The 16099-nt window shown below is 49.1% G+C and overlaps 2 protein-coding genes across 4 annotated transcripts; one reads left to right on the forward strand and one right to left on the reverse strand.

Moving 5' to 3' along the window:
* The first annotated feature begins 1691 nt into the window (after positions 1–1691).
* LOC117901992 (neurogenic protein big brain) lies at positions 1692–10261 on the forward strand. Its single transcript, XM_034813004.1, has 5 exons — positions 1692–2202; positions 2843–3009; positions 3732–3858; positions 7666–7873; positions 8212–10261. The coding sequence occupies exons 1-5, from the start codon at positions 2012–2014 to the stop codon at positions 9604–9606; spliced, it is 2088 nt and encodes a 695-aa protein (XP_034668895.1). The 5' UTR covers positions 1692–2011; the 3' UTR covers positions 9607–10261.
* Positions 10137–15955, reverse strand: LOC117901990 (putative ATP-dependent RNA helicase SoYb). 3 transcript variants are annotated; one of them, XM_034813001.1, is made up of 4 exons: positions 15803–15955; positions 15397–15463; positions 12451–14627; positions 10137–12395 (listed from the first exon to the last, which is right to left on the reverse strand). In XM_034813001.1, exons 2-4 carry the CDS (start codon positions 15428–15430, stop codon positions 10281–10283), a joined length of 4326 nt encoding a protein of 1441 aa, XP_034668892.1. In that variant the 5' UTR covers positions 15431–15463; positions 15803–15955; the 3' UTR covers positions 10137–10280. The 3 variants fall into 3 exon arrangements, with proteins under 3 accessions (XP_034668892.1, XP_034668893.1, XP_034668891.1); XM_034813002.1 differs by having other exon boundaries at positions 15397–15431; positions 15510–15803; XM_034813000.1 differs by having other exon boundaries at positions 15397–15803.
* Between the last annotated feature and the right edge of the window lie 144 nt (positions 15956–16099).

Here is a 16099-nt window from a genome sequence, read left to right on the forward strand (position 1 = left end):
TCAGAGCACGCTCGCTCTATGCAGTTGCAGCACTCCGACAGCTTCAGCATTTGGGCTTTTCTCAGGCGGCGGGCATCGTGAGCGCATCTTCGAGCTTGCATCCGAATCTTCCTCCCCCCTCTTCACCCACAACAGAAACAGAAAAAGAAACAAAAACAGCAGTGTTGGATAGAGAGCAAAAGCCAAGAGAGGAGAAGAGCCGCTGCGTTCACTCTCTCTCTCTCTCTGTCTTCTCCCACGAAACGATAAATACACCAACAACAGCAACAGCCTCCCAGAAGGTTAAGGGCTCCCAGAAGATGCCCAGGCATATGCATACGTATAAGAAATTGCGACAATGATGATCATCATCATCATCATCATCATTATTATCATCCGACGAGCGACGATGTGATTGAAACAAAACATCTTATTATTACCTTCGACCGACCAAAGGAACGACCCCGTGCGACCCTGGTGTGGCGGCCGAACAAGGAAGAGAGGAAAGAAGGAGGAACAAAAAACAAAGAGCTTGCAAAAAGAATTCCCACGGTCTCACGCCAGAGGTACGAAGCAGCGGCCAGAGGCCGCCTTTTGTCGTCGTCCCATATAAGGCAACGTCCTTCCCAACGCCTTTCCAACTCCAGTGTGTCCATGTCCATGTCCCGCCCCCCCATCGAAGATTGTGTCGAAATTTCTGCGGCTTTGCTTTCGTTGCAACCAGCAGCAACGCCCTCCCTCAATCCTCATTCCCCCATTCCCCCACTCTACTTTGTTGAGTGGCTGGAGGGGCTGGGTAGGGAGCTGCGATGCAGTTTGGTGATTGATTTCACTCTGAGCCCGGACCCGAACCGATCCATTCCGTGCATAATTTCTTAACTTTCACAGCCCATTGAGCTTGAAAAATCACGTCACACGGTACACCGTCCCCGTCTGCGGGAAGCGACAGCGGAGAGGTGGAGCCAGAGTGGTGTCGAAGACAGGTTGACAATTGACAGGTATCAAGTGGTTAGGGCTCATAATTATAGTTTTTAGTGAAGCGTAAAATGTGTTTTTTGTCGGCAAAAAGCAGAGGATGAGATTTTTCGGTTTCGGCAACTATTCGAAATTGCTTGCTCCGGCTGTGGCTGTGGCTGCTGGTTACTCAAGTGTGCTGGTCTGTTGCCCGACATGAGGCTCCACAGGGATACCTTTCGAAGGTAATTCAAGCAGTGGGGAAGACCGAAAACCACAAAAGCGGATGGTGATGGGCATGGGATCTAATCCAAGGAGCTGCCCATTGAGCCACATTGTTTAACATTTCATTAATGTGCCGAAAAGTGGAAATACTCGTACTTTCAATGAAAGCTGAGATGGGAGTCAGAGTCAGAGTCCCTGTCCTCTGTCCGTGGAATCTGTGTTATTGAAGAGCTGCGCAATTAACTTACCAGAGGCTTTTGATTATGTTGCACAGTTGCCGCAAAGGAAAGAGCAGATGATGCCTACCTACCTACCACCGCAAAAACACACCACGAGCAGCAGCACACCACCACAAACAGCGAATGGTTGTCCAACAGGTTAAAAGACACCATCCATGCTGCTGCTGCTGCGAGGGCTGCTATCCACCACTGCGTCGGTGGTGGTGGTGTGGGACGAAGATGCGTCGTATAACTGTTTACTGCAGACGATGGTGAGTTGCAACTCCCGACCTGTTCAGTCGCCGAGCTACCCAGCGGCCCGACATTCGTTCACCACTCGCGCTCCAGAACGGTCGTGCCTGCCCTCGGGAATCATCATCATTTGACGGCACAAATCAGAGCCAGAGCCAGAATCGGTTGAAAGTTCAAAAACTCCGCTAATTTCGCTGCTTGTCGCATTTTCAATTAAAATAAATTGAATGCAATTTGTGAGACGCTGCAAAGAGACTGCAAAATGTTTGTCTAACTCCCCGTCGAGAAATCTCTTGCTCGTTGCTTGTCGCGTGTTTGTCGAGAATCAACTCCAATCGAAATCATAAACAAAGAAGTGCCAATCCAATCCAATCCCATACGAAATGGCTGATGAGAGTCTGCATACAATGCCGCTGGAGCATAACATAGACTATCATATAGTGACATTGTTCGAGCGCCTCGAAGCGATGCGCAAGGACTCGCACGGGAATGGCACAAACAACCGTCTATCCAGCACCCTGCAGGCACCCAAGCGAAGCATGCAGGCAGAGATTCGCACTCTGGAGTTTTGGAGGTGAGTGCCCCGTCTTCAATCCTTTGTGTCCAGCACTATTATGTGTCTCCGTCTGTGTCTGTCGTATGAGGGGAATAGGCAGCCTCTAAGTAATAGAAAATGAAGTGTTCCCAGACAGCATCAAGATAATAATTTCCCCAACCAAACAGTTGGCAATGAAACTTGCGAAATTTCCCCAGAATCTTCCCTTCACCACCTCGAGATGGCCTTCACTTCAGACAATGTCGAAATAATTAACATTTCATCACGAGCTGATGGAGTAATTAAATCTTTGCCGCATTGAAAGGCCTGCCAGGAGCAGGCTTTTTGCTTCTCTTTTGAGCCAATAAATTCCAACGAAGCGACGTGACTTTTCCCCCTACCCTGCTCCAAAAATTCGTCTGGGGTATAGATTCCCGGAGCTCAGAGCAGCTGCCACTCCAACACAGCACAGCACAGCGCTCCCCAGCGCTTGTTTGATTTTTCGTTATCTTTTGAGCTTAAGGCGAATCCGACATGTCCCTCCACCCTTGAGCTTAATTGTCAGTGCAACAGAAGCGGGCATTGTGCAACTGAATTCGTGCAATATTTACCCACCAGAGTCCTCTGTACTGTACCCAGAACTCATGAAGAAACATCTTCTCCTTCCCTCTCTTTGCAGATCCATCATCAGCGAGTGCCTCGCTTCGTTCCTGTACGTGTTCATCGTCTGCGGAGCCGCTGCGGGCGCCGGCGTGGGTGCCAGCGTCTCATCCGTGCTTCTGGCCACTGCCCTGGCCTCCGGCCTCGCCATGGCGACACTTACGCAGTGCTTTCTCCATATCTCTGGTAAGGCTACAACACACACACACACACACACAACAAACAGACAATAAACAAGCACGGCGACAAGTGCTTCGTTTCGTGCCGTTTGGGGGGACATTTGGACTTGCGTGGGAATTCCCTCGGTTCGGCTTTATCCACAGAAAATGTCCCACAGCGCGGGAGGGTGAACAACTTCAAATGAAACACAACAGAAAAACGAAAAACGAAAAACAGAACAACGAGAACCCCATTTCTGTTTGTAATTTTTCAAAAGGCATTGCACTCCGACTGTCCCACCTCCCACCTCCTGGCTCCACTCTTATCGCCTGCGGCGCACTTGCGGTGCCGTCGACTTGCACAAACTTATTTTTTCTGTTCTCCCCCTTTTAAATTTGTGCATATTCCCCATATTGTACATATATTTGTTCATTTGCGTTGACATTCGAGGCAATTAAAGGGTTTCATTTCACAAAAAGTAAACCACAAAAAACAGGAGCAGAACGAAGCAAAGCAAAGCGAATGGAATGATATGGAATGGGAACATGTGTTGCTGATTTTGCCTCCCCTCCCCCAATGGTAGATGCATATTTGGTGGATTCCACGACTCCCCCATTTTCACAACCAATTGGTTGAGCATTAAGTTATGATGTTATCTTCGAGCAACAGGGGGCGACCTTCCTCTCCGTCTCTTCCGCAGAAAGTGTCAAAGCGATATTTAATGTAAATATTTTCTGTTTCTCTTACAGGCGCCCACATCAACCCCGCCGTGACTCTGGCCTGCTGCGTGGTGCGCAGCATTTCGCCCATTAGAGCCGCCATGTACATGACCGCCCAGTGCGGCGGAGGCATCGCTGGAGCTGCACTGCTTTACGGGTAAGTGGAGAGTCCATATCTAAGGGATATTCAATTTCCGTTGGGGGGGAGGGCAGCTCGTTAGATTGAATGCACATTCCAGTCTCCAACTTTGTGGTTGGAGCAACATATCAATGCCAGCACTTGAGGCCGAGGAGGAAGTGCAGTTTGACCGCACAGCAATTTGCATCAAGGACAATGCGTTGCAGCTCTCATGCAGCTGCTGGGATTTGCTCTACCAAAAAGTAAACTCTCCACAGCCTCGAATTAAATCCAACAGAGTGCGCTCGCTCTCTCTCGCTCTCTCCGTGTCCCTGTCGTAAATCAAGGCGTTAGGAGAAAGAGACATTCAGACAGATGATACGCACTTCGGGCCATGGGCGATGACTGTACAATTCTTGGTAGGAAATACACGAAATTCGAGAGTGCAGAAAAGAAAAGAAGTAGAAAATGGTACAAATAGGATATGCAGGTAACCAAAGGCTATGCTGTGAGTCCTTTGCCACACACACACACACACACAATCTGGGAGGACATCACCTGCACGGCTCAGTGGCGGGGCGGAGGACACGCAGGTAGCGGGATTTTGTCGTATCGCTTATAGAGATAGAGAGAAACATCTGCCCCTGCCTGTTTCTGTTTGGTCTGTGATTTCCCATTTTGGAAACGTCAGCGGCAGCAGGCAGCAGGCGGGCAAAGAATGGATTCCTGCCTAGATAATGGCTCAAGGATCTTCACGCACCGTGGCTTCCCCTTCCCTAGCCACATAAATATCCTGCCTGGCTGGGTTTCTCCTTTGTATCTGTGCAGGAAGAAAGGAACGAATTTTTCAAATGTCGCTCCAATTTTTTGGTGCGTCGAGAGGAGTCGTGGTTAGTGGCTCTCTTCTGTGCTCTGTCTGCAGTCCGTTGTCTGCTCGACATCTGTTTTTCCTCCCTCCTCCGATTCCTCTTCTCTTTTTAAGTGCGTTGGCATCTTTACTTTCTACAGATCCAATCCCTTGCAGACCGAAGCAAGGAAGCGGCCAAGGCGGGGGCAGGAGAAAGAGGAACGCTGAACAGAAACATGTTTCAGCTGCTGCTGCCGCCGCTGCTGCGATCAGGTTCGGGTTGAGCTGAGTTTTTTTTAAGGGTCCAACGAGTTCAAATTTTAGTTTTAGTCGGAACATATGTTTTGTGCTGCCAAAGGATGGATGGAGACAGAGAGAGGGAGAGAGCGACTTGGACTGGGTCCATCTGGCTGATTAATTGCTTTAGATTTGGTTTATATCTTGGCTTTGTGTATGGCATCTCCACCCGGTTTGTTACTCCGCTAAAGGGGAGTTTCTCCAAGTGCCTAACTGTTCAACTCCCACCACGAGGCTGGCTTCTCCTTCCTGTTTTCACATGTCACTTGGCACTTACCCTAATTGCGCTGCCACATGTGGCCACGGAGACGAAGCAGATAAAAAGTCTTCCTGTACTCCATAATCTTTTTTTCGAAGCGGATAACGCTTGAGAAAACATTGCGGGGCGACAGGCAGACGGAGACGAGCCCGCAGCACTTCTTGCGGGAGTATCAATATCCGGCTCAGGCATTATTTGAATAGTCTTTAAGCTGCCAGCACTGCCTGTCGCCTCGCCTCGCCTCGCATTTCAATTTCAATGATTTCTGCCCGGACTTTGTGGAAACGCGCGCCGAGCACGTTCCAAAAATGCGCCACAGGAGAAGTCTTTGAAAATGATGAAAGATAAAAATCAGGTAGAGGCCGAAACACACACAGAAAGCAGAGAGAAAAAACATAATTAACATTTCCAGTGGACATTGGCTTTGTGCGGGGTTGCGCCTGCGCAGGACGTGGCAGGCGGCGTTGCGGAAACTTGAAATCAAACACGTGTCGTCGCCGCTCCACTGCTCCTTTCTGGTTGGTCAGACTGCAGGCCCTTGCGGGCAGCTGGAAATATTCACGGCACGAAGGGCACACCTGCCGCCACAAATTACTGTACTCCAAAGAGATACACACAAAAACAGGATTTTCGAAGCAGAAATTTAAATTTTAAATACCCAAACCGAAACAGAAACAGATACAAACACCCGAACACCACACACACACAGATGAGTGCAGGTCAGCCCGGGAGGAGCTGGTCAGTGGTGGAACAGGAGTTGTTTCGGTTGATTTGTATCTAGCATGGAAATGCACTTCCTGCACTCGAATTTGGTGAAAAGGAAAAGGGACCAGCAGCAGCAATAGGGGGAAAAGTAGGAATCGAAATCGAAATCAATTCGTGTCACATGAGGCAATTCAATTACGGAATCCGCTTGGCAGTGCTGCATCCGTTCCCCTTTTATTATTTGCTTCTCTACGCTCGGCTTATCATAGGAATGGGAATGGGAATGGGAATGGCATCCTGCTAGTGCTTCCGGGTCGCCTATGCCCCAGGTGGTCCAGTTGCAGAGTCAGTTTAGAGCTCATAGAGCATTTCACATATTTAGTAGATTTAAGGGAATAATTTGATTGGGGATTCAAGTGCCAGGAGCTGCCGAAAGCTAACCAGTAGCCACAACCACCAGCACATGGCACAGAACCTCTAACCTCTCGCCCTTCACCCGCATGCGGTGGCCCGAAAAAACACACACCCAAGAGCCGGGGGGATGGATAACTCTTTCCCTCTATTCCCTTCTCATCCTCAGTTGCACACTCAAATCTCAGTTTTTCACAGTTTGTTTGTTAGCTGTCTCACTTTTTATTCCGTAAACAATTTGCGCAGGAAGAGCTTTGCTCAGCGCCACACACACAGAAAGTTGCTGCTATTTCTCTTGCCATTTCCGGCTACTTAGTTGCTCCTCCTCGCTTCTACGCCCTGTATCCTGTGTGCTGTGTGGGTGGGCGAGGGGTTTTTGTGGTCATTCGTGAGCTCTGTGAAATTAGCACTTTATAGATTTATGAGCAAACAGGCACTCCCCAGTCAAACTTTGCAGTTTTCCAAAGCGTTCAAAATTTCATCATTGAGGATTTACGTGGAGCAAGTGGAATGCCGAATGTCTCATATCATACAGCTTAGGCCCGTATATAAGACCCGCTAAGTCGGCAGACAAATCCCCACCATAGCTTGCACCTCAACCGCGCCGTATCTGTACCGGTAAAGGGAAGGAGAGTTGAGAGTTTGAGCTTTCTATTTGCTCAAGTACTTTTAAGCAGCATTTATTTCCGGATATTCGCAGTTGCTCATCGTGGGGGGTGGGAGTGTGGTAGATTGCTTCCAGGTACTGAGTACTGAGTACCGAGTACCGGAGTTCTTGCCATGCAATGAAGATTAAGTGGGGCTGAAGAGTGAGTGAGGAAAAAGCAGAAGCGTTGATGCAGTGTGTGAGTGCTTGTTAAATATTTGCTTGAGCAGGACTCCGCTTCTCACACAGGAGATTGTCTAATGGAGTTGCCTACAACAACAATTCAATGTTTGAGTAGCGTAATATTTTCCAAATTATCCAAGCGCTTGATTTACTCATAAATCGGTACTTTTGGTAGCCGAAACTTTTACAATCAGAACTGTGTTGAGTCAGGACTAGGACTAGAACCATACAAGGTGAATTTAGTTAGCAGGTAACGTTTTCTGCTGTGGGGAGAAAGGGATAGAGATCACACAAAAAGTAAATTCACCTTGGGAGCATACATATGTGTGCGTGTGTGTGCATTGGGTTTGCTCTGGTTTTTGGGGTGGAATTGGAATGTTGAAGGGTTTTGTTCGCTCTAACGGGCGAGCTGTCAGAAGAGTTATTAATAATGAATAACTTGAAACGAAAGTCAGTCAGCAATCTAATAAATATATTCTCATTCTCTCTCTTCGACAGTGTCACTGTGCCTGGCTATCAGGGCAATCTGCAGGCAGCCATATCCCACAGCGCTGCTCTGGCCGCATGGGAACGCTTTGGCGTGGAATTCATACTGACATTCATGGTCGTGCTCTGCTACTTTGTGTCCACCGATCCCGCCAAGAGGTTTATGGGCAACTCTGCGATGTCCATCGGTGCCGCCTACAGTGCCTGCTGCTTTGTGTCGGTAAGTGCCACAACCTCAGCGAGGAATGTCGGACAGAAATCTCGAAAGTCACCGCCAGAACGAGACTGAAAGCAAAAACAGAAATGCACCTGCCTGCCGTTGACTCTGTCGCAAAATCGCAACGTGACACACACAGGTAGAAGGAAGGGGAATAACGAACGAAAGAGGACAGGGGACAGAGGAAGGTCGCATGGGGTGTGGGGAGAGATAATTAATTTAGCACGAACGAGAACCAAACACAGACGCAGATTGTTAACGGAAAGATCTTGACGCAGGAAATCTTTAATCCTTAAGGAAAACCGATTAAACTGAAATCTGTAATGATTTTCTCCTTGCAGATGCCCTACCTGAATCCTGCACGCTCTCTGGGTCCATCGTTTGTGCTCAACAAATGGGACAACCACTGGGTCTACTGGTTCGGGCCCTTGGTGGGCGGCATGGCCTCCGGTTTGGTGTACGAATACATCTTCAACTCGCGCAGAAGCCAGCGCCACAGCAAGGGCAGCATCGACAACGACTCCAGCTCCATCCACTCCGAGGACGAGCTGAACTACGACATGGATATTGAGAAGCCCAACAAGTACCAGCAGTCGCAGGGAACCTATCCGCGGAGCCAGCCCAATGGCAACGGAGGAGGCGGAGGTGCCTCAGGCGGACAGCATGTGGCGCCCAACATGGGACAGATTGCGGGTGTGGTGGGACCCGTGCAGGGCAACTACTGTCAGAATCTCTACACTGCTCCGCCGCTCTCCTCCAAGTACGAGCAGCAGCAGCAGCAGCAGGAGCCGCTCTATGGCGGCACTCGGTCCCTGTACTGCCGCTCGCCCACTCTGACGCGCAGCAACCTGAATCGCTCCCAGTCTGTTTACGCGAAGAGCAACACGGCCATCAATCGGGACATTGTGCCGCGTCCTGGTCCGCTGGTGCCTGCCCAGAGCCTCTATCCCATGCGCACCCAGCAGCAGCAGCAGCAACAACAGCAGCAACAGCATCAGCAGCAGGCGGTAAGCGCCGCCCAGTCCTCCCACCTGCAGAACCAGAACGTACAGAACCAGATGCAGCAGCGCAGCGAGAGCATCTACGGTATGCGGGGATCTATGCGCGGACAGCAGCAGCCACTCCAACAACAACAGCAGCAGCAGCAGCTCCAGCAGGCACCCGTGAATGTGCAGCAGCAGCAACAGCAGCAGATGCAGCCACCGCCACAGCTGATGGAGCAACAGCAGCAGCCGCAGGGCTTCCAGCCTGTGTATGGCACTCGAACGAATCCAACGCCACTGGATGGCAGCCACAAGTACGACCGGCAGCAGCAGCAGCAACAGCCCCAACAGCAGCTGTACGGCATGACGGGTCCGAGGAATCGTGGTCAGTCTGCCCAGTCGGATGACAGCTCGTATGGTTCGTATCACGGATCGGCAGTCACCCCACCGGCGCGGCACCCGAGTGTTGAACCATCGCCACCTCCGCCGCCCATGCTCATGTATGCCCCACCCCCGCAACCTAATGCGGCACATCCACAGCCCATTCGGACACAATCGGAGCGCAAGGTGAGTGCTCCCGTGGTGGTGTCTCAGCCCGCCAGCTGTGCTGTTACCTACACAACATCTCAGGGACCCACACCAACGCCCCAGCAGCAGCAGCAGCAACAGCAGCAGCAACAACAAATGATGATGCAACAACAGCAGCAGCAGCAGCAGCAACATTACGGTATGCTACCGATCAGACCCAACTGAAAGCGGCTCTCGTGGGGTCCAGTGACGACCCCGCCACCGCGGGCAATGCACGCTCTGGGCACCATGACCCTGCACAGCTGCAGCCTGGCCAAGCAGAGCAGTTTGTTTTAGTCGATAACGATAACGATAACGAAGAGAAAGGAGCAAGCAAGCATCCAAAGGAAGTGTACGCAAAGTCTCAGCCCTTAGTCTAACCTAATCATAGTTTAGCCAACCTCCCGACGTATAGCTAGAATAGATTGTAGAATAGAAACAGAAGAAAAGGAACTCTCACCTAGCAGCAGCAGCAACAGCAGATGATCGATAACAGTGATCGATTAATCCGTAAGATATAACCCTAAACTAAGGAACTTTATTTATGTATTTCTTTTGTCTTTTTTGTTGTTGATCGCTCATCAGAATCTTCCAATTGCAAAGAATTTGTTTTCAGTTTTCGTTGCCTTTTTTTTGTGAAGCCAAAATTATAGTTAATTTGATTTTTATTTGTACATAGAAATTTTATAGTTCCCAGCGTAGAACTAAGTCTAGAATATTCCTGTAAGAACTGTAAGCTACAACTATATTTAGTGATAATTATAATAGAACATGTACTGGTAATATAGTTGTTAAATCATCAAAATAACAAAGTCAAATATATAAAGTGTATCAAAGTAAAGGCGAGGCGTCTTCTCCTCCTACATGGCATCATCGTATAAAGCCGAATCTGATAGATCGGAATCAACCGAATCATATTCAACAGATTCCGTTGTCGAATCTACTTTGGTCTGCACCTGCCGCATGTAACGCTCCCACAGCAACAGGCCCATGTGGGAGGGCGGCTCCTTGGCACGCTCTATGTCGTAGGACAACCAATGGGAATGCTGCTGCGTGTACAGGGAGTTGAGTAAAGTTGGCCAGTAGAACAGCGGTCCAACTTTTGACAGCTTGATGTGCAGCGAGTAGCCATGCAGCTTCTCTGAGGCTATCACCACTTCACCCAGCAGATTCATGGAACACCTTTGGGGTGGCGAGGTCTGTCCCACAAAATACGAGAGAAAGTTGCGCTGCACGAAGAGTTCATACTCCGGCACCTTCTGCTCAATAACTAATTCGATTTGGCTTAGGGTCTGGTGCCACTTGACCATGGGCCAGGCAACTGTTCCATCGCGAGTAGTGGCACACTGCAGCGCTTTCACCGCTTCATCCTTCGATGGCTCTGGTGCTGTTGATGTTCCAGGTGTTCCGGCATCAGTGAGGCAGTGAACTGGGTTCGATTTTGATTTTATAATGGTTTCGCTAGTTTCTGCGGGAGTCCTCATTGAGTCCCCTTCATCGCCGCCTACAATTGTTTGCAGGAATCGACGGGTTTCTGCGTTACTTGACAAATTCTCGTTGGCTAACTGGCCATTTAGCAACTCGAGGAACGAGCGCTGAGATCCGTCTAGAGTTGGTTCCAACGTTGGGGAACTAAGCTGGCAATCAGCATTCGCCAGAGCTTGCTTTTGCTCCTCCACTGTGAGGCAACTGGCTGCCATTTTGTACTTTTCCTTTATCTGATCGTCCTTCCTGTCTACATTCGGTTCCGGAGTCCTCCGGCAATCAGCTTTCTCCACTGCTTCCATTGTATCGTTGTCCTTTCTCTCCGCTTTCAACACTTGCTTCTGCATCTGAGGCTTGTCCTCTTCTCTGCTTGTAGCTAAGCCTCTGCAGGTGAGTGAATCCACGGGCCATTGATCAAGGCTTTTCGTTGCCAGTTTGCCAAATCCTCGCGCAATCAATTCCTTTCGCAGCACAGATTTGAACACACTGGTTCGCAGTGTTGGGCACTTTTCGATCAGGATGATTTCCTTGACGTAGGCCACATCGAGCATGGAGAAATTGACGGTTATTTGAATGTATTCTCCATCTTGCAGACGAGAGAACGTATCTTGAACCCACTTGAGGGACTCTGGTGACCACTTGGCCTCTCCTGTGGTTGGCTCCACATCCGGCAGCTTCACATCCATGGCCAGCATTGGCAGACCTCTAAACTTAGCATCGCACTCCAGCAGGTCCCAGGGTCTAATCTGGATCAACTCCGTGCCGTGATCCATCAACTGAACCATTACGGCTTCTTCTGAATGAATGTCCATGACGCGGACTCGCTTGTAGAGCCCCTGCTGATGCACGAGGCAGATGTCCGAGATGCGGATGGATTGGTGCTGCTTGGGGTTTGATGGCACACTCAATTCCACCTCCGCAATCCAACGACTGACTGGATATGGCGCATCCAACCAGACAGTTGTCCCTTCCATCATGTACTCCATGGGCCAGAGGGCCATGTGAGCCGGATCGTAGATCTTGCATGGCTTGCACCGCACAACGGCTTTGGATTGCTGGCAGGGATTACGCGATGTCTGTATGTCCGACTTGAGGAAGTGATGCCGCATGTTGCACTGCCTCCGAGTGCATTCGCCCGTCTTCACGTGGTACAGACAAAGGGGAAGACTGTCTCCGACCTGCGGCAGCAAGCGAGACATCTCCTCCGACAACTTCTCCGTAGAGAGGCCGTGGACTTTGAGGAATTTCTTCAAAGAGGATTCAAACTTGGAGTTGCACTCGTCCAGCATCACATGGGAAGTGATGGTGGGTGGCGGGAGCTGCTTTAGCGACTCGTTTAAACGATTTTGCACGAGATATTCCATGACATGGAAACGCAGGGCAAAGTTCTCCCACGATTTTGGCACGCTAAAGTGGATGAGTAGCTCCTTGTTCCGTCCCATCAGCAGCAGCTGCTTTGCATCGTAGACCAACAACAGTTGATGTGGTTCCTACAATAAGAGATTGATTAGGTTCGTCATAAAAAAGGATAACAGGATAACTCACATGCTCCTGGGCCTTCCACATGAGCACACACTGATGTCCAGCATTGGTCAAAACTATTCTCAAGTGCTTCAACTCCTCTGGAGTGTTGCAGAAGATGATCGTTCGCTTCTGGGGCTTCGGCTGGCAGGCAAGGAATTGTAAGAGCTGCGCACACTTTTGCTGCGACTGTCCCACTGCCATCGTTAGCTTCACGCGCCCGTACATGGCTGCCTCCAGGAAGTCCCCAAAGATCAGCATATTCGAGGAGGTCCATTTGAGAAGCTGCGGAAACGCTTGCTCATGCCAGCACTGGGCCACTATAATGAGTTGCATTTGCGGTGGGCGCAAACGTCGCAAACGATTCAAACTGTCGTTCAGCAGCTGCGGAGCCGCCTGCTGCATGCGATCGAAGTCGTCTACGACAATGTGCTTCAGACGCGCTGGCTCGAAGAGGGCTAGCCCTTTGCGTTTATAATCCATCAGGGCATTCAAATTGCCAATTGTGGACACCAGAATGCCGCAGGAACCGAGCAGCATGGTGACTACTTCGGGCTCGGCATGGTCGTGGGTGTTAACCACTTTTAAGGTTTGAGTTTCAAAGTTCTGCATCAGCACAGAGCAGTGCTTGGACAGCAGCTTGGCTTGTTTCGAGCATTCGGTAAGCAGTACGGCCAGTGGGCCCTTCTTCTTGATAATATCTCCATCCGCTGCCATGGAGCGCATCACCAAGGAGCAGAGTGCCGGCAAATAGCACCAGGAGCGACCTGTGCCCGGGGCATTCACCAGCAGCAAGGAGTTGCCTTTCATGAGGTGCGGCCAGGCAAAGGACTGCGTGGAGACAGGATTCCGAAGGCTGAGCTTCTGCAAGGCATTTTCAATCTCCTTGCCTAGAAATGCATCGCTCATGTTGTGTGCAAAAGAGGCTGACACTAGGGCACTGCTGTGGGTGAAGCATCTCTTGGCCAATAAGATGTTTATCTTCTGCCATGGTTTCTGCTCGGCTCCGACGACGACTTGCCCAACAGTTGCAGGCTCCTTCGGCAGAAGGGAAACGGCTGCAGATGAGCAAGCTTTGGGCTCAGATGTCTCGCTCCGTTGTTTATTCGTATCGATGTCTTCCTGACCAGCCAACAATCCAGAGTATCTGCTGGGAGAGCCGCCTTCACTCATCGAGGCACGACTCGTCAGCTTAAGCTCTCTCGATTGTCCCTCCACTTGATTTCTCTTTTCGACTTTTTCCTCTACGTTTTCCTTTTTGTTTGAACCCCCGATGAGTGCCGTTTGGACAGAATTGTCGCCAGAACCGCTGACCTTGCTTAAACGCCGAGCAGCGTCCGGTATTGGCGGTTCGCTGCGCAGCTGAAGAATTCTCTCCAGCTTCTTGGGATCCTTGGTGGGACAGGGCGGACTATGATTTCGTCTGAATGGATTTCTGTCCACACAGAGTTCCGTGTTAGATGGAATGCGATGCTGTTCGATGGCCAATGGAGGATTGGAGGCCGCCACTAGCTGGATCATTTTTGTGGCACGCAATCCTGCTTTCAGCTCCTCATCGTTAATTTCCGCCAATTCAAAGGACAGGGGATCGAGGTAGTGTGGCATGTTGCAGCTGTTCTCCCTGCGTCCATGTAGCCGCTCCTCCAGATAGTCGACTGCATTCACAGCTTGCCCGTTCGACTTGATCCACAATATTCCAAAATTCTCATTCATTGGCCCCTGATATCTAATGTCAAGGTACAACATGTGGGCCTCCTCCAGCTTTTGCCCGAAGACGCTCAGTGCAGCCTTAGTCCATGTGTTGCCTTTATATGGCGTAATGAACGCCACTCCTCCCATTTCCACGTCATACAATTTCTTGTTTAAGTTTCCTGGCAGAATCCACAGATGTTTGGCTGAGCAGTTTATGGTAAAACCATAGTCCATGGCAAACACCAGATATTCCTCCGACTGGCGCTTCTTAATGACACCACGCATCAGCTTCGGGGGACTGCACAGCATGTACCGCACAATCACCTCCAGATACTCAGAGTAGGACGCTTGTTGGTTCTGTGGCTGGCAGTGTTCGACCAGTTGCAGCTCCATTTGTCGCACCAGCGCACTGCAAGCCTCGACATTCTTGGCACTGATATACCAGAACTGTTGAGGGCTGATATAGTGAGTGATGAGGATCCGTTTGCCTTGGCAATCCTCCGGCTTAGCTAAAAATTGATGCAAATAATTATTGTTAATTGAACAGCATAATCACAAATTCTTCTTAAACATAAGCAATGTGAAATTTCGGATATTCAGAAACTTTTCCCGATTTTCTATATCAAAGTTCAGTATATCAGTGTTGGATAATTACTCATAATGTTTCTGCACAGAAAGGAACAGTTAAAGACAACAGAAAGTGTAAGCACTGCAGTGGCAGTAGCAGAACAAAGCAAACTCTGCGCTTAAGCCGCCAAAGAGGAGGAGGGGTGGTGCTTGTGTCGAATGCTATTTGTTTGCATTGCACTAGGACTAACGGACGAGTAGCCCCCACGCCGCAAGTCCCTGGGTACCCAAGTGACGCGCCAGTGCTTCAGAAGTCACGCGCTCTTCAAGTTTTTGTTTTTGTCAGCCGAGAGAGAGTAATTTCCAATGGGTATTTAATTCACTTAATTTCACTAATTCATACGGTAAATGAAAGGAGAGATGAAATGAAGCGAACGGAATTCACAATAGAGTTAAGGCATTAGGCGACTACGCCCGACCAACCCTCACTTTTTGTATTGGGGTTTCACCCTCATAAAAAGCAAATATTATCGTATTATATCGTAAAAAAATCTCTCATAAAATGGGTAAATTGTTGAGCAAACTAAACAATATGCAAATGGGTTGATCAGCAACCGTCGAGGGTGCTTTATTGGTGTGGAACATCAATCAAATAAGTCTATTCAGGCACATGATCCACATCAAATTTGTTAATATAGCGAATAAACTTACCCAAATCGCGCTTCGGATCGTTTCCGCTATGCATCCTGTTAGGTGAGATTAAATCAGCGTTGAGAAACTGCAACAAAAATTACCAATCAGAAATTAATAGCAATTCATTTTACCCTAAGATTCTGAAGAGTTGATCTCGCTGCGTTGCAAATACAAATGGAGAACTGAAACTTTCAATGTTCAGATTCAAGCACCGAACACGAACACACACACACACACATTGGCTTGCAACGGGAATAGCGGGAGTCAGCAGTTTTAGCAAATAAAAAAAGAATCCCGGGACAATTGAAATACTAGTGTATCTTGATGCACGAATCTAAACAGAACTAATATTTCACGCGATGTGTGAGTATGTGTGAATGGACTTAAAGATGTATGGATTTTCAAACATAAACAAACCACCCACTGCCCTATGTCAAGCCGCCATTATGGCGAAATACGCGAGCAAAATTGTTGCTTTAACAAACGCACAGTAAGCACCCGAAGCCTAGATCCACTACACTCAACACATACAAATTTTATTGTGCATATATTTAATAATTTATAATGGACCGACAACGAAGAACGGATAAAACCGGCCAATTCGAAATTTTAGTGATCGATGTGTGAGTTTCCCGCGTAAATTAGCGGAACAAGTGCATACCCAGCAAACAATATCTATCGCTGAAGAGAGTCTCAGGCGAATCGCCAAAAGAATGAATTT

Source organism: Drosophila subobscura, chromosome U, assembly GCF_008121235.1.
Source record: "Drosophila subobscura isolate 14011-0131.10 chromosome U, UCBerk_Dsub_1.0, whole genome shotgun sequence".
NCBI lineage: Eukaryota > Metazoa > Arthropoda > Insecta > Diptera > Drosophilidae > Drosophila > Drosophila subobscura.